Raw genomic sequence first — 23,789 nt, 5'->3', positions numbered from 1 at the left:
TGATGCGGACTCTATCATTATCGCCAGCACCATGTAAGTTGGGGATCCCTGACTGTTCAGCCAATCAGAATGCAGCTCACAACAAACTAGTACTTTTCTAGTTGGCCACACCAGTGTGAGTGTAGCCCATGCTGCTGAAGATATCAGTCTGAGTACTTTTGCTGGCCTATGAGTGTCCTGAAGAGCGTGCACTTGCATCAGATGGATTTTTATTAGCAGTACTAGTGGCACTGCACAAATAAAATAAAAGAGCAGTCTGGCAAAATCAGAAATCCGTCGACACAGTGAACCATGTGATGGCATGCAGTAGTGCACCAAGAGTTAAAGTGCTGAGTCTAGGATGCAGGCTCATGAAGGAACAGGAATAGGAACTTTTTCTGGTTCACCTTTAGTGGGAGGAGAAAAAGTAAAATCTTGGTTCCCAGAAGAAAGTGCTCTAGGTGCCCACCGGAAACCACTGTAGGCTACATTTGAACATACACAATGTATCCCTCATGCAAACTGAATTGGAGAAACGTGCGTGCCTGAGACAGGATTGTGCATTAATAGGTGATGCCACTTCACAATCTTTAAAGCTTCCACAACCAACACAGTGGCACAAAAACTCACACTGGAGCATACCTCCTTTACGGGAGAGTGTGTCTTATCAATATTCATGCACTGCATGGGGCCTAGGGGATATGAACACTTGTATACAGGGAAGCCTTCTGTGTCTGGTGCGTGCTCTTGATCAAAATGGCCTTCGAAGATTGAAGTGGACGGTGTTCATGTTGTGACTTTATGCATGCTCTCACATTTATACTAATACAACAAGACTAGACGCTGCTATACAAATGACTCAAGTGGTGATAGCTCTTGGAACATTTTGTTGGATAACTAAATGCACTCCTGGATCATTGCTGGTTGGGGGGCAGCGACCTTGTCAAGTCATTTTGGTCCTGATTATTTGGAAGATTGTTTGCATGCCACATTGGCATGACTGTAGAGAAATCCTGGAAGTTGTTTTTGAAGTTTTTGGTTAAGTAGTAAAATGCTAGACTCCAGAGTGTGGTACCATTTCTACGTTTTTCAAATTACCACTTCGGGCACCATCTTCAGATTAAGATTACTGGAAGGAAAGATTTGGGACCTATCTAGAAGCCTCAGGTGGTCATTTACATATCATAGGGAAATGTCCCTGATCCTTTGGAAGAAGAAAGTTAAAACATATATCACATAAGGAAGCGGTCAATGCATAAGAGAAATACACAGTGCTTGTCAAAAGACTGAACACTGAAGATAAATATAGGATTAAAGAGACATTCTTCAAAGTGCGCAGATGTGAAGTATTACATATTTGCCTTTCAAGCATTGGCAGTGGTGTGCAAGTACTGAGGGTTTAAAAATGAGCTGATCAAACACCTGAAAGGGCTAACATTAAAAAGGTGCAAAAGAAGCTCTTGTGCACTCAACTTCATTCATGTTAATAGACAACCCGGAATGAGGGCCACATGGGTCTTCCTCTTGTACCTCTATGTATAGAGGGCTGCTTGGCTTCAAAAAGGTATCATATTACATTGAGGTCTCACTTAGTTTCCACGCTGAGAAGTTTCTCATCAGCAACATCAATCCTTTAGTTCCTTCTGCCTAGCTCTTTGTATACAGAATATTTACCAGTGGAGTTGACCAGGCTGGAAGACGGACAGCTATGCGACTCCACAGAGAAGTCCATTCAGACCCTCTGCAATGGACAGAGGAAGGGGCAGGAAAAACACAGTCTCCATCACAAACATGGCTACTATTGAGCCCCAAGCACACTTTCAGTTTCATAGTCAAACTAATAATTTCCTTCAGACATCCTAGAGACTGCAGTGAAAACAACCATGTTGCTCCGGAGTCCAGCTTTGCTCCCTCGTGAAGTTTTTAAATTGCAATATGGGAAAATAACAATTTGTCCAAAAATAATTTTGAAAGAAATGGTGAAAAGTTATGAGCATGAAATGCAAATGTAGCCTTGGGCACTCAGAAAAGAGCTTAGAGATAAGTCTGATTAAGTTTAAAAGGATATCATAGTGGAGGACATACACAGTTCTAAGTGACTGGTGCCGCTTGTCTACTTAATGTGCATGCGTGGACGTTTGAGACTAACACCAATATTTGGTTTAGATCACCACACCTTGCCAAATATTACCAAATTATGGCATTGATGTAGTGGTGTTTACGACCGTCTACATAAACTCCACAAAGACTTGTGTAACTTTGCCTCATTTGTGATGGTAGAAGGGGCATATTGTTTCAAGAATATACCATGTAGAGTGGCTTCAGCTTGTGTTCCACTGACCAGTTCCATGCAGTCCACTAACATTCCTCACTAACCCTGTTTTTCATGGCACTCACACCAATATGCATCTCATGCACCAATCCCAAGAGACTTCAAGCTCAAGCCTTCCAGAATTTACAAAAGATCCAGGTGTGTCACTATTCCTTCATCTGCTATCAATTCACCAAACAAACTGAAGTCTCAATTTCATCAGCCTTTGTTGAAGAGGGTAAACACAGTAGAGAGATGGCAGAAAGAAATACGCGAGGGAGAGTAAGAGAGCTGTGTTAGAAGGTCAAATGTGATGAGTTAGGGACAGATAAAGAGACAGAAGGTAAGGTAGGCAGAGAGAGGTTAAGACCGAGAAAGAGACAGAGAGGAGGAGATTCTTGAATCTACCCTAATCATTTTACTGGGGCCTCCACTGGAAGGAGGGGGCCGTGGGAAACTGCCCACTTTGCCAATGCCTTAAAACATCACTGTATGTTGGAATGTAATACAGGTTGAAGATGCTGTTTCCTAGGCCAATAAGTGCCACATGATTAATGTCAACTTTCCACAAACGAATTATGAGGACTTAAGGGGCAAACGGAATCTAAATTGTTGCAGGATTACCTTGACAAACTTGTCACCTGTTTTGGTATTTGAGAAGAATACTCTTAAAGTGATTAGAAATAACACAAAAAATAAATAAGCCTTGAGAAAGTTACGCAGAGTAACGAAACACGTGTCGGCTGATCTGGCTGCTTCCACACTGCCACCATTTTGAAGTCATTAGGATCAGGAACTTCACTTAGGCAGTCTTCACCTATTTACAATGCGGACAATTAGGAATATCACAAATGAAGAATAATTAAATGCTTCTTTAGTTACCATATTGTGCACCATATTTATAAAAATGTGTTGCATCACTTTGGAAACTATGGATTAAACAACAAAGTTGCATAGAAAATATATTTATTTGGATGTTCTCTTCTTTCTTATTTTGATACAATGTTGCTGCACGTGATGATACTTTATCTGTGAGTTAATCACATGAAAAAAGTTAACAAACTGGTTCTTTATAATTGGCCACTTTCTGTTGCGAGATCATTACACTATATTTGTGTACAATTACGGCTAGAGTGCCAAGGTAAATTTGTTCAATAATTCGTAGAGAGAGAACGAACCACAGGCAATGCCCCTCATGAAAGCTTTCAAAGCTTTCATCACATCACAGTTAGCTGAGAGGTTCTCAAAAACAAAGATAGAGCTGTCCTCGAATCACTATTATTTGTTATAAAGAGACTCCAGACAGGAGTGTGGCTTCAAGACATCTCAAACCTATTGATGAGGACTGACTTTAGAGGGGAAGGGGCAATGCCGCAAGTGCATAGAAGCCATCTTTCTCCGTCTGTATCTCTATGGATAAGAGTGTCGACTTACGCTAGACGGTGTCTAGGTAGTACCACCTGCTTAGTTTTTCTTGTTTGTGGTTACAGGCACTAGGGTCGGGTCTGAACATGGTTTCAGCTCCCATAAATGTGGCTTTTTTTGAAGTAAGGAAAACTGGGGTATGGGTAAACTGGAGATTTGCCTACTACTTACAGTCCGGCTTGGACATCTAGAAACAGGACACAGGACTACCTATACCAGCAGGACCAAAAGAGACAGGGGAGTTTGTTTTAGGAAAGGTTGTACCTCTGGTGTCAAGGAGCTGCAAAACAAAATTCAGAAGCTGCACTAAAGCGCACTTAGAGTTGAAGTGGATTTGCCAGAAACGTGTCCCTGGTCTTCAGCTTCACACTCAAGATATCCAAGAACATGTTTGATGTGAGAAAGCATATCCACATTCTACTAGGAAGAGTAGACCAAGATCCTGCTACTTATGACATGATGTGTCAGACAGGTCAGACATTTCCCGTAGGTGGAGAGAGGACAGTCAAGAAGGATCAGTGAGAAAGTCTTAAGAACAGTAATCATGAATACCAGAAGTGTACCCCGAGGAGCTTAAAAGCTTGGAGCTGAATCCAGTACTCTCATCCGAAGTCTTGTCCATACAACATGCAGAGGAGTGAAGAGGTCTGTGTTAAGCACTCCTGGGCCAGGTTATGATCTGGTGCAAACCTCCCAAAAAGACCACTGATGGAGGCTGATTGAGAGCTGAAGTCAACTTTGCTGAAAAGACTATCCCCATTCAGCACTTTCTTGGATTTAAACAAAGGTCTTAATTTTTGCAAATTTAATTTTAGAAGTCTACCATAGGATATATATAACACCTTACATAGGATTTGTTATCACTATTTTGAACAGTGAGTTATTTTGGTCGATGTATTTTCTACTCAGCTGATGTGCTGTACGTTTTTTGCTATTGTGTACCTTTTTGTGACTGGTAATTTAAATGTATCATTTGTTGAACCAGACACATTCTTTGCTGCAAATCTGGCCGGGAAAGATAATGCATTGTTACAAAGAGCTTCTCCCAGAAACCTTGTACCTTTGGGAATATTTTAGGGTTCCTCTATTACAGTGCACCCTACTACAACTGTTCACAGTGAATACTTGATTTGAGACAATGTGTCCACTTGCACATGTAACATCTTATGGCAATATAAGTGCCTTTCCCTAAATCTTTGCCTGTAAAGTTGATTTTGGTGGTATATATGTTTACGCTTTTGTTTGTGGGGAGGCATTTACATCAACATCACAGATAAAATATATTACAGGTCCACAGATGCAATAATCACTCATATTTAGGCAATAGCAACAATTTGATTAATGTACAGTGTTCATACCACACTTCTGCCAATCCTGTGTGTAAACAAAACATATTACTATAACCCAATTTATAGCACTCAATTTGCTAACCTAGGTAGAATGAAAGGGTGGAATGCAGTCTGCCTTGCCACGATTCAAATATTTGACCTTTAGATCACAGCATTTGTCAGTGGCAAGTGTTGAGCTCAAAGAGTCATCATCCTGGCAGTGCCACCTAGTAACACTGAATGAACAGGTTAAGATTGCACTGGTCAGATCTCTTTGGAAAATTCAGTAAAGCTAACATTTATTTTGAGTGGGAATATCACTTGAGAATGTGCTAAGGGGTCACATTCGACTACATGCAGGTTTTTGTCTTTAAATGAAAAGTAATTGTATGGCCCAAAACTCAGTATTGAAGTTTTCTTTGTAACACAGCAAACATCAAATGCCAAATAATAGACAACTGTATCTTCGAAGCACTTGTATACTTGACTAAGGACCCTATATGGTTCAATTCATCAATGAATATTAGATCAATGTAATGAGCAAAAACGGTTTCCACAATTCACTATTTCATGGATCAGTATGGATCATGGCATCAGTACACACTCACCTTTAGGACTGACTGGTGCAACCTGTAAAGCGAATTTACTACTGCGACATTCCGTCTTTGTCCATCGGTAAGTGGTCCAATGACCTGGCTAGCATCTCCTTGGGTCGATAGCTACAAAAAGGCAAACATAAATAGATGTCATATTCTCCCATGTTATTAATGGCAGTAGGGGAGAGCCATACAGAAACTTTTTGAATAGGTGCACACATCCCTGTCAAATAATCACAATAGAAGCTATACCTAGATCACAGGAAACCTTATTTGAGGGATAATGTGTGCTTCAGCAGGAAGCCAAACAGAAATTAGCTGCATAAATATTCAAATACACATTATACTGGAACACCTACTAAAATGTAATTATTGAGTAGGATTTGTACAGGTTGCACACTGCAGATCCACTGGCAGCAAACTGAGAATTACATTTTAATCAAAAGTTTTTTCAATGTATCAGGTTACTTCTTGAACACCCTAATGTACCACGTGCAACAGGGACACACCCGGACAACCACAAAAAGATGTACTCAACAGGGACAAAGTAGTACTGCAACAGCACTGTCTTATCCATCAATGGATGTACACAATTAGCATGGTGGTGAATGAAACCCTTGTACAGGTAAGAATCTGCTGCACTATTGCTATTCATGTGGCGGTAGCTCTGTACTTCAAAATTTGCTTTTGCTGAGTTTGTGGTTTGTTTGGGGACAGCATGTCTAGGTTTAGGCAGAACACCACAAAAAGTGGCTCTTCATTGTGGCTACTCCCTGTCCTACTACCAGAAATCACAAATGAAAATAGTTGTTCAACTGCCCCATTGGAAGTGTTAAGTATTAAGTCAAATCTGCTTCAGGAACTGCTAAACTCATTCTCTACTCCATGCAGGCCTCTACACACCTTCCCAATCGTTAACCATATCCCAAAGCAGCTCCATATGATCGCCATGAGATGTTCACTCTCCCATAATGACGGAATGGTGAAAAATGGGGCTTTATACAAATCACTGTGCAGGTAGCAACCACTTTCCAAATATTTCTTCTTTGCAGGCTTTCTATTGGATACTAATAGCCATCTCTACAATGCATTCTTTTAAGATCACCTACGTTCTCTTTAATGAGAAGACCATGCCAAGGGTTACTGGATAGTTAATAGCCTCCAAGCCTACCAGGCAACCCTATCACTTAGGCTTACTTTTAAATTCTTTACACCAACCTGGAAACTCCCTCCATAACACCTTTACTTATGGTCATATGCGCAAAGGCAAAGTACTTGCCTTCTCTGGTATACGGCCTCCCGGCTTTTCCGGGCATGGTCAGTATGTGGCTTAATAGATTTCTCTCCCAGCTTTTTAAGTACATCTTTCAACTTCCTAACTCTGCCAGTCATTGTCACATCAGGCTAGAATTTAACGAGACTTTTACTCCTGGTACAGTTCCTTGTTACTTGTCATGAGTTGAAAACACCTGGTGTCTCTCTGATGAAGGAGGCACATTGGTCTGCCATGTCTTCAAACTGCCAGTTAAGCTCCATGGAAAAAATATCTTAAGTTTGCTTGCATACAATACAGGCAGATACTCTTTGGGGCCTACCAAAATCTGCGGAACTGTTTAAGAAAGTGCTGAAAAAGAAAGTAAAGGTAATTTCACAAACAAGACTTGTCCTCCTTCAAAGGTAAAAAGACTTCCTTCCTTTTTATGTCTATGGCTTTTTCTAGTAATTCTTTTAGAATTTCGCCATGCTTGGTCTAATTACACCCGTTCCAACATTAGCTGTTGCAAATACAGCTACATGAATGAGTCTCTGACACACATTGTGTGTACATGTCCCTACCTGCTCCGCAAAAGAATTAAATGGCTAAGACCTGTACAATATGCACTAAAAGGGGACAATTTGAAAATATAATAAGTTTTAGCCAGATTCATGCACCAGGTAATTTAGCTAGTAACTCCAAAGGATGAAGATACAGGGGCGAATTGATCTGCGAGATTTTAGTTTTACTGTATTCTTACCAACTGTTTAAGTACACCGGGAATATTACTGGACGGCCATTGGTTTTAAAGGAGTTTTAAAATTTTCTATGATTTTTAAATTAGTGTTTTCCCTTTTAAGGTTTTAATTAATCAAATAAAGGTTTTCATTCATTCATTCATTCATTCCTATGAGGTTCTTTGGTTCCAGGAATTGGGACCAAAGGTTTGCTTCTCCATGGAGAGAGAGTATTTTCAATCCTCTGTAAAACTTTCAAGTGGATATTTTAAATTATCACTCAAGAGAGAGAGAGAGAGAGAAAGGGTGCAAAGCCAATGGCAAGTTTAACATGGCAGGTTCTAATAATGCCTGCCTTGAGGTAAAGATGCTTTTTTTTCTTCAGGTTTATAAGTTAATTATATTGGAAAGAAAACTACATTACCAAATTATTTCACCTTATGAGATTTAGAATGCATATTAAACTCTCTTTAACAAGGTCATTTAATGGTAATACATTGTTTAGAAATAATGCAATTAAATTGAACCCCCCTTTTTTAAACACATCTTTTTGTTTTAATGTTATTTACCTAACAATTATTTACAACAATCGACTGAGGCACCACAATATAGCAGATAGGTGGTACACTGTAAATGCATCGTGTCACAACTCCATTACCAACATTATGACCAATATTATAGCATACTAGATAGAATATTTCAGGTGTCTAAATTTCTCTTAGAATCCAAGTGCCCCATATCTTCTGGTGATTGCCCAGACTCCCACTCCACTTATAAATCTCTTTCTCTGCATTACAACAATAAGTCACGCCTCTAGACAGAATTGTCGAGAATGGCGGCTCAGCAATTCTCCAACATCTGGCAATGTCTCATTTGGCCACAAAAAAGCCAATACCCAGCAACGTTCTTTGTGTCTTTCCATTTTCAAAGACGCTTGATTTAGCATCAGACCTGTAAAAAATGTCTACCATCCGTGTCCAGGTATTTATGTGCCAAGAGCAGATAAGAAATGAATGGCTTCATTTTCAGTTCACAAGTCCTTTCTCATATCGAGTAAGGTGCTGACAGTCTTATGAGTGGCAAGATAACCACAGAAGAAAGATATTTTTCAAATTCATAATTACTATTTTCCCACAAAAAATGTATTTTTCATTAAACTGGAACTTTTCGCTGGACAGATGGGTTTCAAAGGTCATTCAGTAGGCAGGCATGGACATAACGCATTTTGAACCACATTAAGCAATGGCATCAAGAGTCTTTAAAGACTGTAGGGTGCAAGTTTATAGTTTAAAAAATATGAATTTACTTTGAAACTACAGATTATGTAAGACAAATGCTGATTTTGACACAATGAAAAAGTTAATTACCTTTGGTAAAGACTTATCTGGTAGAGACTATCTAGCCGTAGATTCCTTACCTTAGGATATTCCCCAAGCATCAGACTCGATGCTAATTTTTTTGTGAGCAGTACCCCTACGTGCCGGAAGGTGGTGTCATTCGTCTCTGCGTGGTGTCGGCATCGTCCGTGCCGGAAGTGACGCATGCAGTGGCTATAGAGGCGCCACCCCAGTGCGCTGACGTCAGTTTCTTTTTGCGTCTTTCCACGCTAGGAGTACGGAGCCACGAAGAACCCTGACCACTGGTGTGTGGAACTAGGGCACTGAAAAGGGGGCAGCCCTATACCTATAAATCCATTTGTAGAGCAGTGAGGTTGGGTGGGTTGATAATGAATGTGTGGCTAGATAGAGTCTCTACCAGATAAGGCATTACCAAAAGTAAGCAACTTGTTCATCTGATAAAAGACCTCTAGTCCCAGATTCCTTACCTTAGAATAAATATCCAAGCAACCTCTCCCTAGATGGGTCTGCAAACTTGATTTAGACTAGGAAGTCCTGCAAGACCGAACGGGCAAATTGCCCGTCCCAACGGACCCGACTGTCCAGGCAGTAGTGCTTGGTGAACGTATGCAGGCCCAAATTTCTGCCTGACAGATGTCCAGGACCGGAACTCCGCATGCTAATGGAGTCGTCGCAGCCTTTGCTCTGGTGGAATGAGCATGCAAACCGTCTGGGGGTTGCTTCCTGGACAATGCATAGCAGATCTTAATACAGAGTACAATCCATCTGGAGATGGTTTGTTTCTGCACAGCCTTTCGTTTTTTGGCTCCAACATATCACACGAAGAGTTGATCGTCCACTCGGAAGGGGTTGTGCTGTTAAGATAGAATGACAACGCTCTTTTTGGGTCCAGCTGGTACAATCTCTTCTCTTCCTTAGAGGGATGAGGCATAGCATAAAAGGTAGGCAAAGTGATGGACTGGCATTCGTGGAATGGAGTAACTACCTTCAGCAAGAAGAATGCTCAGGTCTGAAGGACCAGTTTCTCTGGGAAGAAAGAGATTTATGGAGGCTGAGATGACACCTGCAGTTCAGTGACCCTCCGGGCATAAGTAATTGCCACCAGAAATGCCGTCTTGATGGTAAGAAGCCTAAGACGGCAGGTATGAAGTGGCTCAAAGGCAGTACACATTAGAAATGTAAAAAGCAAGTTAAGGTTCCATTCAGCCATAACAAAGGAAGCTGTAGGAAATAAGTGTTGCAAACCTTCCAGGAATCAATTTACAATAGGTGACTTGAAGAAGGAAGGCTGATCTGGCAGCCGCAGGAAAGTGGAGATGGCAGACAAATAACCCTTCAATGTGCCCAATGTAGAGTTCTGCTGGGCCAAGGTATGGATAAAGTAAAGAACATGTGTGAGAAAAAAGGTGCAGATAAAGGAATCAACCTGGTTGGCTGTACACCTCTTGACAAAGGAGTCCACAACCCCACCCGCCCTGTTTTTTGCAGTACCACACAGCGGTGGTGTTGTCCATGAACACCTGCACTAGCATTCCAATGATGGAGAATAGAAAGGCTTTTAATGTCAATCGGATCGCTCCAACAGGTTGCTGTGGTCGTGTCCAGTCCACTGGTATCTGCCAAATCCTCACACCAAGTGTCCTTGGTGATATCTAGGGGCTGGTATTCATTCGGGTTCAGGGGCCCCTCCCAGTAATGCCCAAGTCCTTGCCCATAGGAATAGGGCATAGGTTCCGGCCTGGATGGAATGCCTCCTGTCAGCGTCAGGTGCCGCCCATCCAGCTCCGTGTTTGAGGTGGGGAAGAATACGGGGGCGCCAGAGGTGCCTGGGACATCAGCAATAGGGATGGCAACAGGGACGGTCAAGATGGCTCAACTGGCACCGGTCCAGATCTGTCCATGGATCCAAGGAGCCCGATTGATGCAGGGGGGGAACCTGCAGGCAGAAGACCAGTAGAGGCCCCTCCCCAGCCCACGGGGACCAAAGGCACCAAGCAGGGACATGCAACCCAAAAATGAGGTGCATGGCCTCATAAAATTCACGGAGTTGGGAGGAGTCACTCTGCCTCCTGCAACCTTGGGAGGTGCAGAGATGGCCCAGGCACAGGCTTAACCGCGGAGCCAGGGCTTGAATGGCAATTCTCCCCCGTCTCACGGATGACCTCAGCAGACACGGCAAAGTCAAAGACCTTAAAATTCTTGTTCTTTTTGCGCTTGTGGGACTTACCCGGATGAATTTGATTGTGACGAGGAGCGCTTGGACTGGCTCTGTGACCAACCCCGGGGCCATCCTCTCGACCGAGATTGAGACAGTTGCGGCGTAGTGCATGTCGCGACAACTGATGCAGATCTTAGCATTGTGGTTGCGCTGGAGGCACCATAGGCAGACGAGATGTGGGTCCACCACGAGCATTTGCTGATGACAGGCGCCACAGAGCTTAAAACAAGCCTTCAATGCAGATACCCCTGGCACACCAGGGGACAATGTCTCAAAAATCTTCAAAAAAGGTCAGTAAAAAATAGACTGGGGGTAGCTTTTTTCCACGTCTGCGATGACTGGCGTGCAAAGAAAATAACTTACGCGCTGGGGGTGGTGCATATATAGGCACCACATGTCCCTTTTGGTGCAGACACCACCTACTGGCGTGCAGGAGTACTGCTCACAAAAAAGTTCCAGATTCAGTCTGCCGCCTGGGGAGTATTCTAAGGTAAGGAATATGCAGCTGGTAGTCTCTCAAATATACACATTTTCCTATTTCCAAATTTTTACCACTGTCTATTTTACTATCCATATATGTTTAATGTTGCAAGACAAAGGCCAGTCTGTAGAATTCCTGCACAGATACAAATGTAAGTCTACTCACTAGCATCAAACTCTATCCCGCCACTATTTTGCTCTGAAATTCAGAAACAAAAACTATTGAGCAGTCAGCATCTAACCCATCATCTATTAACATCAATCAAACGATTTTTACTATAGAGGGACTTTTAGCTAACTGAGTTCCTTGCTTCCGATTTCACCTTGAAGCCTGGGTGGCTCACGAAGGCCAAACCACCTGATTACTGTGAGGCTGATGGTGGACTGCAGATTGGGAAGAATAATGAGGGTCGCTGGGTGCTGGCTTTAGGTACGGCATAATGATGCAGATGATTATAGCACACGATTTCTAAAGACAGTGGTCCCTAGACAGTATAGTAGTACAGTAAGAATTAATATAGACTCAATCAGTGCTATATCTGCTGTCCAGCCGGACAGGTATTTAATGTATAATAAATGTATGACCTAGAGTAAGGGAAAGATCCAAGTGGGACACAACCTGCATCCTACTAACAAACAAACAACATTAAGTAAGGGGTTCAGGCAAAGAGAACGTGTTTGTATACAAATTGGATACAAATGGAACAGACAGAATATCATAGAGACACCATTACATATTGTCATATAGCAGTTGTAATGTACAAGGTGTACATATTGTCGACGGCGTTTCGATCCCTTAGATTATTAATGGGATCATCTTCAGGACATTAGAATAGCATGCCTGTATACAAAAAGCTGTAATTGCGTAAACCGTGGAAAAATAGGACGGAAGCAGAAAAAACACAAAACTAAAGATTTGAAAAAGGGTTTCTGACGGTCCATACAGTCGTGCTTAAGGGTTGTCTCAATGGGATAACAACCGTGACATGCGTAAAATGTTAAGCTCAAAGTGCGGAAGAAATGGCCGAGTTATTATGAAGGTGACAAGGGAAGTAAACAACAAGAACAGAATGGGGCCAAGAACTGGCGAAAGGAGAAGTGGGGGAGTCCAAATAACAGAAGATGGCCGTGAGACAGAAACGAAGGAGTCGAGAAGATAGTGAATTAAATATTGCTAAAACGCTAACCAGTTGGCGGGGGACGTGATGCCAGTGCTGGTTGGAGAAGGATCGCGGTCTTCAATGGAACGGCAGGGAATAGGGTTGTGTAAATCAGCCGGTGAAGTGGCTGAAATCGGAACAAACCCACAGTTAGGGTAAAGGATTGTACATAGCTGCGGGGGTGAGATAAGCACTTGGGGGGGGGGGGGCGGGGGAGTATCGTCGGCTCTGTGCAACATGAGAAACGCGCCAACTCCTCAACAAAGAGGAACTTAAATGGATTTTGAGAACGGGCAGTATTCATACTGGCCTTAATCGCCTTGAAGACTGGTGTTCTTTACTGTAATTGCTCTTGTTTGTTATCAACATCATAGAAATGATAAATGCTGTTCTTTTTTTAAAAAAATTAATGGAAATTGTAAAATTCTGTTCTTGTTGTTTACTTCTCTTGTCACCTTTATAATAACAGCCATTTCTTCAGCACTTTGAGCTTAACATTTTACGCACGTCACGGTTGTTATCCCATTGAGACAACCCTTGAGCACGACTGTATGGACTGTCAGAAACCCTTTTTCAAATCTTTAATTTCGTGTTTTTTCTGCTTCCTTCCTATTTTTCCACGGTTTACGCAATTACAGCTTTTTGTATACAGGCATGCTATTCTAATGTTCTAATGTCCTGAAGATGATCCCACTAATAATCTAAGGGATCGAAACGCCGTCGACAATATGTACACGTTATACATTACAACTGCTATATGACAGTATGTAATGGCGTCTCTATGATATTCTGTCTGTTCCATTTGTATCCAATTTGAATACAAACACGTTCTCTTTGCCTGAGCCCCTTACTTAATGTTGTTTGTTTGTTTATGTTAATAGGACGCAGGTTGTGTCCCACTTGGATTTTTCCCTTACTCTATGTTATACATTTATTATACATTAAATACTTGTCCGGCTGGACAGCAGATATAGCACTGATTGAGTCTATATTAATTCTTACTGTACTACTATACTGTCTAGGGACCACTGTCTTTAGAAATAGTTAGCTCACCCAAGGTGCCTGACCAATTGCCTATTGGGTTCCCTTGTTTTTCAATAGATGATTCTAGCACAGCCATGCTAGACGATGGTCTAGAGCCAACCTGCCAATGCATGGTAATTCCTTTCTAAAACTGGCTGCTAAACAGGTGAAATTCAGCTCCCTAGACACAGCAAACACCTGCAAGTGGATGCTTGAAGCTGAATTATCAAGGCCTACCAACTTAAGTGGAAGAGGTTGTACGAAGGTGCCCCTTTTTTTTTTTTTTTTAACATGGTCGACCACACTTTTTGCCTGGTAAATGATGTGATTTCGACTGAAAGTGCACTGAGTTCCTGCTAACCAGGTCCCCAGTCCCAGAGCTCGTTCCCAAAACTGTACATTTGTTCCCCCAATTGGCAAAACCTTTAGCACCCTCTGTAAGTCCCTAGTAAATGGTACCCTGGTACCTAGAGCCTCAGGTACTAAAAAAGGGCGCTAAGGGCTGCAGCACAAATTGTGTCCACCTAAGGGTCCCCTCAGCAAGCACATGCACGACTACCATTGCAGGCTGCGTGTCTTGGTGAAGAAAAAAAGTGAAAACACAACGTGTGTGCCATGTTTCCTACCACTGCATGTGATACTTGTAAGACTCCGTCCCACAGCAGGCCTGAGAGCCCTAAGGCAGGGTGTGAGGGTATACCTGCATTGAGCAGATATGCCCCTATGCTAGTCAGGTCCATTACTGCCAGTGCAAGTGACCAGGGAAGCCATCTTGAGACGTGCTGGACACTGATGAAAACGAGTTCCCCCGCTATAGGATGGTTTCAATGAAAATTGGGATGTTTGATATCAAACATCTCGCATTGGTAAACCCATACTGATGCCAGTGTTGGATTTACCAATACATGCACCCAAAGGGCATCTTAGAGGTGCCCCCTAAAAACATACCAGCCTCTTGTGTCCTTGCTGACTGGATTTTGCCAGCCTGCCACCCGACATGTTGTTCTGACCTCTTAGAGTGAGAGCCATTTGCTCTCAGGAGACCCAGGACAAAAGCCTGTTCGAGAAGAGGGTGTGACACCCCCTCCCACAGGATGACCTGCTGATTAATGCAAAAACAACAGTTGATGGACAGAATGCAGAACAATGTCATACATTCACCCCAGTGCAGAGATCTGGGCCTAAATCCATCATTTTTTTGCTCACCATGCCTTTCCAGTTTGAACACAGCCATATGCAAATCAGTCTTGACCCTGTGCCTCATGGGAACAGTCCAGCCCGAACTGCCAAGCCAGGTCCTCCCTGGACTGGAAACAAGCATCCTAGGACCGGTTTCTGGGTTTCAACCCACTTCAGCCAGGATAGCTTGACTCCAGTGACATGGAGAGCACGGGACCCACGTCTAGGCATACCCTTCCCACTCGGGGTGACAAATGCAAAAACAACAGTTGATGGACAGAATGCAGAACAATGTCATACATTCACCCCAGTACAGAGATCTGGGCCTAAATCCAGCGAGTTGGCAGGGTATGCCCAGACGTGGGTCCCTTGCTCACTTTGCAACTGGATACAAGCTAGCCTGGCTGATGAAGGGTGATGCCCTGAAACCGGTCCCAGGATGCTTGTTTCCAGTCCAGGGAGGACCTAGCTTAGCAGTTCGTGCTGGACTGTTCCCACAAGGAGCAGGGTCAAGACTGATTTGCATATGGCTGGGTCCAAACTGGGGTGGTGTGGTGAGCAAAAGAATGATGGATTAAACCCAGATCTCTTGACTGGGGGTGAGTGTTTACTGTTCAACACTCCGTCCATCATCCCCTTTGGTTTTGCTTTGACCTGCTGATTAGCCTTCCTTGGGTGACAAGCCTCAAAGGGCTGCTGCCTTTGAAATGCGAATCTGGCTCCCCTCACAGGACAGGAAGCCAACCCCTTTATCCAGGACCCCCTTGGCATCTGGACAGGTGGGAAAATTAGCTAGTCAGGTAGGCATGCCACTTCCATGCTAGCACCACCCCTAAGGTGGGCTACTGTGAGGTGGACACAATTTCTCAGAAGTAGCCATCTTTGTGATGGCATACTTAGGAATTCTGGGACAGGGTTAAGCCCCCTTCCCACAGAAAGTGGTCATATAGGCGGCGTAGTGACTTCAAGGGTCAGTACCCCATAGGCTCCTACTCTACACTCCTCTAACACCACTACATTCAGTATTTAGGGGAGCCCCTGTCACCAGACAAACCGATCCTGATAACCTAAGAAGAGAAAAGACAACTAAGAGCCACAAAAGCAGAGGGAAGAGAAGAAGCAGCTGACCTGGTACCTGGCCTGACGGCCTTGACCTGATACCAACCCTCGTTGAAAACCGTGCCAAGGTCGACTCATCCTGCAGCTGTTGACTCCAGAAACCTGGGAGGACTGCCTGCATTTGAAAAAGATTCAAGACCTCCCTTGAATAGCAGACCTGTTCTGAAGAAACTCCAAAAGAGAAGACTCTGAGGCCTCCAGAACTGCCAAGACCTGACACTCAAAGCCACCACTGCACCCAAATTGAAGTGGGCCACCAGTGCCAACAAGGTTCCCCAGCCTTCGAGTTCATTGTGGTTTCACCCCTCCTGAACTCCCCAATGTTGCCTGCAGCCTCTGCACTCAGCCCCCCCCACCCCTCCAACTGCGACTGCTCTGGTAAGGAAAAACAGACACCTAAGGACACCTTTGCACCTGTTGACCATGAGCCTGTGAGAAGAGGATCAAAGGTGTCCCTGAGCATTGCAAGGCCTGAGCTCACTTGCTGGTTCAGCCAGACTGGCTTCCTAGCCAGAGCCTGCAGCCTCTTTTTACAGTGACCTATCCCCGTTGAAACACATTGGGCTCCCAACGCTGATTTGCAACCTGTACCTGGCCGCCCTCGTGCCGCTTGTGGTGTACTATTGGTGCGCCTTGGACCTTGCTCACCACTCATCTTCACTCCAAAAGGTTGGTTCAGTAAGTCGATGTACTATACCTGTTTGTAGAACTTGTTCTTCCTTCCCTAGGATAACATTGCAGAACTCAGAAATTGCACTTTGTCCACTTTTTAAACTGAAAAGAATTTATATTTAAAAACGTACTTACCTGAACGATTTTTCTCTGATGCCAAATCATATAAAAAGATACTTGCTATTTTTTTATTAATTGGTGTAGATCTTCGTCTTGAGTCGTGCTGTCATTTATTAATCATTGTGTGTATTTGCCAATGTCTTGCACTACTTTGTGTTAAGCCTAAGGCTGCTCAACCACACTACCCCTAACAGAGCACTTTGGAATTGCATAGCAAGCCCTGTCCACTCAGAGAACCCCTGGATTTTTAATTTTTTTATATAAAACCTTTAGTTATGTATTTTCATATTGCAACCCAACATAAATTGCATGGCGACAGGTACCATTATCAAATAAAAAAAATAATGTAGGCGTGCAACCGCCCCTCCAGTATATCGGAATAATCTTTCCGGCTGTCAAGACATAGTGTAATGTATAGACATTATGGATGTTAACAAAACGCACTTGACAGTATCAGCTCATTTACATAGGGTGAGGTTCTGTTTGCCCCCTTAGTCCAGGTCCCCCTAATCTGAGTCCGTATCCACAGTATTATATTCATTAAAGGATTCTAACATCTCACCCCAGGCACCCAAGCCCTCAGTGACTTTGCTGTCAGTACGAGAAAGCTTCATACGTTGTTCCTCAGCAACACCCCATTCCAACACATCTTTTACCCGTAAGATCTCACTCAGGACTCTTGGACCCATCCATCCAATTATCATCCCCCGCTTGGCAAGAAGCAATGCCAATTGGAGGAGTTTGTATGAAATCTTGCGTCCCCTGGGCCGTCTGATCCCCTCCAGCAGACAAACACCAGGCGTCATAGGGATAACAATACCTACCACTGCAGAGATGCGGGGTACCACCACTCCCCAGAATTTATAGGCCTCCAAACAGTGCCAAGCAAGATGCAAAAACGTAGCCCCCTCCTTCCCACAACACGCCCTCTTATCAGGGTCACTACAGTTGTGACTGACTGGTGCCATGTAGGTGCGGTGTAAGTAATTAGAGTGGAGTAACTTAAACCGATTATCGCTAGACACCTTTTTACTATACTACACGCATGATTCTAATCTGAGTCCTTCATAGGCCCCTCTAGATCGGTTTCCCATCTGGCTCTCGCCTTACAGTCCGTTTGTTTGGGCCTCGCGGAGAGCTCTGTAGAAAAGGGAAATTAGATGTCTACCTTCTCCCCATCGGAGCAGTACCCCGAGAGTTTATAAGGGTGGAGGTGCTGCCGGGTATGTGCGCCAGAGCTCTTCCGCCGTATTATCTAGTTTAGCAAATTGTAGAAACGGTCCCGAGCCCACTTCAAACATATCCTGTGCCTCCTGGAATGTTCTAAAGGTTTCCCCGTGATAGAGGTCCCCCGCCAAATGACAGCCGCCCGCTATCCATCTGTCCATTGACATTTCCCGATCAATACAGCAAAAAGGCTCTAGATCCCATATGGGTAACTCCCTGTAAAAGGGGGCCCTACGCAGCACCCTTTTTCCATGCCGCCACCCACATACTTGCAGTGTGTCAAATTAAATAGGGTATCAGTTCACCCGCCCAGCCTCCCCTCATTAGAAGGTGTTGCAATGTATCCCCCTCAACCATGCCTTGGAGGATCCGCTTCTCCCAATTGTCCCAGCTCATGGGCCAACAGGCAGCGTGCTGGAGATGTGCCGCATAGAAATACAGACAAATGCTCGGGATAGCTAAGCCACCTTCTTCCATATCGCTCTTCGAGACTGAAAGGGCAACTCTATTGCATTTCCCCGCCCATACCAACGAGATAAAGAGACGGTCTAGAGTCTGGAAAAAGGTCTCCTGCAGAGGAAATGGTGCATTTTGAACTAGGTATCGGCATCGAGGAAGAAAGGCCATCTTTGACACTGCCGTCCTTCTCATGACCGACATGGGGAGCGCATTCCAGAATTCAACCAATTTAACGAGTCCCCCCACCACGCGGTCCACATTAACGCGAAGAAGTTCCATCCCGGTCCTAGTGATCATAATGCCCAAGTATCGGAAGCCCTCAGGTTCCCATCGGATGCCCAAGTCTGGTAAGTGGTAATTCTGCGGTACTAGAGTCAGCCGGCCCAGGGGAAAAAACTGTTTTTTGAAGATTTATTTGTATGCCTGACACCAGTCCGAAGCTCTTCAAGTGTTGCATTAACACCGTTACTACATCAGCCAAAGATTGAACATATACCAACGCTTCGTCGGCATATAGAGAAAAAATGGGTTGCCTCAAAGACGCGTATGCCCCACTCTCTCAATTCCTGGCGGAGCAGGATGGCCACGGGCTCTAGGGCCAGCGCAAATAACAGGGGCGAGAGGGGGCATCCCTCTCTTTTGCCCCGCTGATCGACTACGCCTTGGGGACCTCTCCCCCCACCTTGACAGAGGCCACAGGCCAACTGTATAACAGTTGTATATCTACCCATAGAAAACTGGGCCAACGCTCAGCCCTTTAAGCTATGATGAGATAGATCCACCAAACAGTATCAAATGCCTTCTCAATGTCCAATGACATGAGGGCAAGGTCCTGGTCCGATGCCAAGGTCTCATGTAATACATGGCCAGACACCGCAAGTTAAAGGTTGTGCTACACACAGGCATAAATCTGCACTAGTCCACATGAATCAAAGTAAGGATGACACCCTGTAATTGTTTTGCCAGCAATTTACAAAGCAATTTTACATCTGTGTTGATTATAGTGATGGGTCTATATGAGGAGGGATCATCAGGCCATCCCCCCCCCCCCCTCTTGTTTCCAACTGAAGGTTAAGGACTCCCTCCTGCATAGTCTGGGGCAAGGTGCCAAGGCCTGTGCCTCGGCAAAGACACTTAACAATTTTCCCCCAAGAACCTTGATGTATGCATGATACAATTCTGCGCGGGAGCTTTCACCCCCAGGGGCCTTATTTCTATTCAAAACCCAGAGCGCAGCTCTCAGTTCCTCCAGAGTAAGTTCCTCAACAAGGTCGCAGGCATCGTCAGGCGCCACACGTGGCAGTGTCACACCCAAGAAAAACCTCTCCTCCCTGTCGGGACAACCGTCCCAAGTCTCCCTGAATACACAGAAGTGCAACACCAGGGCAGTCAGTATCTGGCTGTGCTGCGTCGACTACTGATCCCCTGGGTGTGGAATCTGCAAAATAGGTGGAATCTCTTGCTTGTGTGACAATATCCAGGCTAACAGCCTCCCAGATGTATCCCCCTCTTGGGGCAATCATTACTGGTAAGAGGTAATGATATGTATGTTGAGAGATGTCCACAAACCCTGCAGGTTCCGATGGATTTGTATCACCGCCCCCTTAAAGGCAGCAGAGTCTGTTTCCTCCGCATGCAGCAGCTTCAGCGCTGTTCGCGACCTTTTGCAATAAGTTGTTGTTTCACCCCCACAGGTCATTCCAATACACCAGCCACGCAGAACATCCTTAAGGGCCTCTCACTCCATGGTGCGTGACCCAGTTGTTCTCCAGTTACTGTCTAAATAGGTCAGGAGTGCCTCAAGAAGCATTTCCTTCAGGCCGCAACCGTCAGTAGGTCCGGAGGCGTACACCGCCATCGACCAGTACATGCACTCCCTCCCCAAATGAGAAGTGACACCGGTACATGATCAGACATTTACCTACCCAAGTGCTCTACCCTCCGCAGTGTCCCAGGGTCCAGTCCTGCAACCAGGAGCCGATCCAGGCAGATATATATAGAATGTGTTTATGAACTGCAAGTGTAGCCATGAGTCTGTGGGTGTAGTGTGCGCCAACTATCAATCATTCCCAAGTTCATCGTGACATTAGTCAAAGATATTGTCATTCGAGGATTGGTGCCCAGTCTGGAGGGATAGCGGACACAGTGCCTTTCTAGGACACAGTTTAAGTCGCCCGCCCATACTATAGGGGCTCCTATGCTGTCCTCTAGCAATCACTGCAGTGTTATATAGAAATGACCATCATCCACACTGTGCCCATAGGAGTTCAAAATGTTTATGTCTTTCCCATCAAGCGTGCCCTGCAATGGGATATAGCATCCCTCTATCTCTGCTTCACTACAAACATGACGGAATGGCCTCCCCAGGGGCCACCCAACTCACCACTCCCCGGGTGTACGAGGAACAGGCTGCAGAATACAATTGCGCTCTCCACTTTTTTCCTCTGCACCAATAAGATGCATTTTGTGCAAGCAGGGTATTTGGACCCCATGACGCTTGAGATACAAGTGGACCCTTGAACTTTTTGTGCAATCTGGTAGACCTTGGACATTCCATGCAAGTCATGCCTGGTTACAACTCCTGTCCGAGCCCACTCCCATGCTGAGTGGGTCCGTCGGCTCAATAATCTATTAAATTAATCAATCATGTTTGCACCTGTCCATGCACATAAACAAACTTCGTCCCCCAACTGGAACGAGACAAGACAAAACAAAACATCTTACCCCCCACCCCAGACAAACAGCAAACCAACAGCCAAACATACTGCCTATCCATGTATATTGAAGCTGTCAGGGACCACAGCCTAAACCTTTCCTCCTCAACCATAGCCTACCACAAATATGGAGAGGGGTCCAGACCACCCGGCTCCACCACAAAATACTGTACAGTGCCACTAACACCCTTCACCAACCAGTGAACAACTTAAAACAGGTTTTCTCCCCTCCACCACATGGACCTGCACCTCCTCCGCAATAGAAGACACTGATTAATACAAAACATCATGGACTTGGGGAGAGGAGTTGGCCTAACGGCTAGGGCGGTCGACCTCAAATCTGGGTAACTGGGTTTGAGTCTCGGCAATGACTCTGAACATCCTGTGATTCTGGGCAAATCACTTCATCTCCCCGTGCCTAAAAAAAATGAATGTGTCCTCATGTAATGCAAATGGTGCTACGTAAAGCACTCCGATACCCGATTCGGGTCAAGTTTGCGCTATATAAAACTCTGTAAAATAAAAAATAAATACATAAATAAATGTTAAAAAGACTTATAGTCTAACATTGGTGAGCGCGAGATCCTACACATCCGGTAGCAGTATCTTCTGCTCTTGAGGTGGTCGGTGCATTGCTCCCTTAAGTGCTCAGTTCCCCCGGGGAGGCCCTCGCCATTGTGCAATCCCCCTGCACTGCAATGCGTCCTTTGTCACGGACCCATCATTAGCGTGTCGTCCCCGGAATCTCCAGTTGGGACTACGCCCCCCTCTTCCTGTATGTGCACTCGACTGTCATTTGTTCTTGTGGGACCTTGTCCCACATCTCCAGCCATCACCGCATGTCCTTCAGGGAGTCAAAGAAATGAGACTTGCCCCCGGATACCACTCAGAGGCTGGCTGGCTATAACATATATCGGAGCCCCATAGTACACAACTTGCTCTGGACCTCTAGGAAGCTTTTTGGATGTGTTCGCACTTTAGGAATGTAGTCAGGGTGTACTGATATTTTATGATTCTTAAAACCGGAGTTGTCAGTCTCTCGGGGCGCACGTAGAACACAACCGGTCTCTAGCATTAAGAATTCGAGCTATGATGGCCCTTTGGGGCGCCCCTTGCCCAGCGGGGCCACCAGTGCACGGTGCGCTCACTCAATAGTATAAAAGGGTGACAGGTCCACCAGCCACAGGGTCTACCGAATCCATTGCTTCCCCAAATGTGTCCACCTCCGTCCCTTCTGCCCGCTCCGGGAAACCCAGCAGGCGCAAGTTGTTATGGCGGGATCTCCCTCGGCATCCTCTGCCCTGACCTCTATTGTCTTAGCTTTAGAGGCAAAAGTGGCCAGTTGTTGTTTGAGAGCTGCAATCTCAGATTGCACCTCCAAAATAGACTCCTCCGCAACCTGGACCTTGTCCGACACCTTCCGTAGATCAGCGCTGAGGAGGTCTACCACCAGAGACACCATCTCAATCTTGCCTTCCGGTGCCACCCTGGATGGCTGCCAGGAGCTCTGCTCTCAACGGCTCCATCGCCAATAAGTCTAGCATCAAATCTCCTCAAATTCCCCCCTGACGAGTCAGGTGCCGAGTGGAAGCCACCAGCATGGTGTACAGGTCCATCATGTTCCCCTGCGCCCTGACGGTTTATTCTTGCCCATGTGTCACCAATTTGCCACTGTAATATCCATTCATCATGTAATAAGACTGGGCCTCCGTCACCATCATCCAACAAGGCTGTCGACTAGCATCGCTCCCCTTCACCTCAGAGAGACAGTCCTTGCAGCGCTACCCTCGTGAGGGAGGCAGGCACTGCACCATTATTCAAACCCACTGGGAGTCAGCACAGTCTTAGTGTGGCTGGGGCCACGTACCCCACTATCAATGGGGCCCCCCATTCAGCACCAGTCCGGGGGCGTCACCAGACACACCAAAATCCGAGGCAATCTGTTGAATCTGCATTCTGTGATGTGTGGCTGTCCAGTAGTCCCACAAAGCTCTGAATTAGCACAGTGCCATCCACACTGAGCTTAAAAGTTCAAAATCCTTTTACCACTCCAGGTGCATATTACAGCTTTGGATAGGCAAAATACCATCCAAGCCACCGTGGAATGAATAAAAACAACCCATGACACGTTTAGCCATTTTTCAGCTCTGCTGTAAAATGCCTAATGTTAGAACTCAGTCCCGCATTAAAGTGAGGCCGAGTCAGTGTTGCAGTAAAGCAGAGATGTGCATCCTTGCAAATGCACTAACCCTGCATACCTTGTAAACGTCTCATTTAGAAACCAGACAAGAACTTTAAATTGAGATTTGAAAAGGGTTTAGCAATGCAAACCTTCTCTAATCCAAACAACTCCAAGATACATTTGAGTTCTGCTTTCTCCATCTGCAGTTCCTAAGACGTTTTCCCTTTGATGTAGCAGGCGGATTTAT

The 23,789-nt window shown here is 45.0% G+C and overlaps 1 protein-coding gene across 1 annotated transcript in view; it reads right to left on the bottom strand.

The window, feature by feature from the left end:
- COG5 (component of oligomeric golgi complex 5) overlaps nucleotides 1-23,789 on the bottom strand; it is a 1,436,183-nt gene that overhangs the window by 272,652 nt on the left and 1,139,742 nt on the right. The window contains exon 15 of the mRNA XM_085654126.1: nucleotides 5,652-5,762. Within this exon, the coding sequence (XP_085510252.1) occupies nucleotides 5,652-5,762 (111 nt within the window). The remainder of the gene's footprint in view (nucleotides 1-5,651; nucleotides 5,763-23,789) is intronic.

This window comes from Triturus cristatus, chromosome 4_1 (assembly GCF_964204655.1).
Source record: "Triturus cristatus chromosome 4_1, aTriCri1.1, whole genome shotgun sequence".
In the NCBI taxonomy this organism is placed as follows: Eukaryota; Metazoa; Chordata; class Amphibia; order Caudata; family Salamandridae; genus Triturus; species Triturus cristatus.
This window is presented reverse-complemented; position numbering and strand designations above follow the sequence as displayed.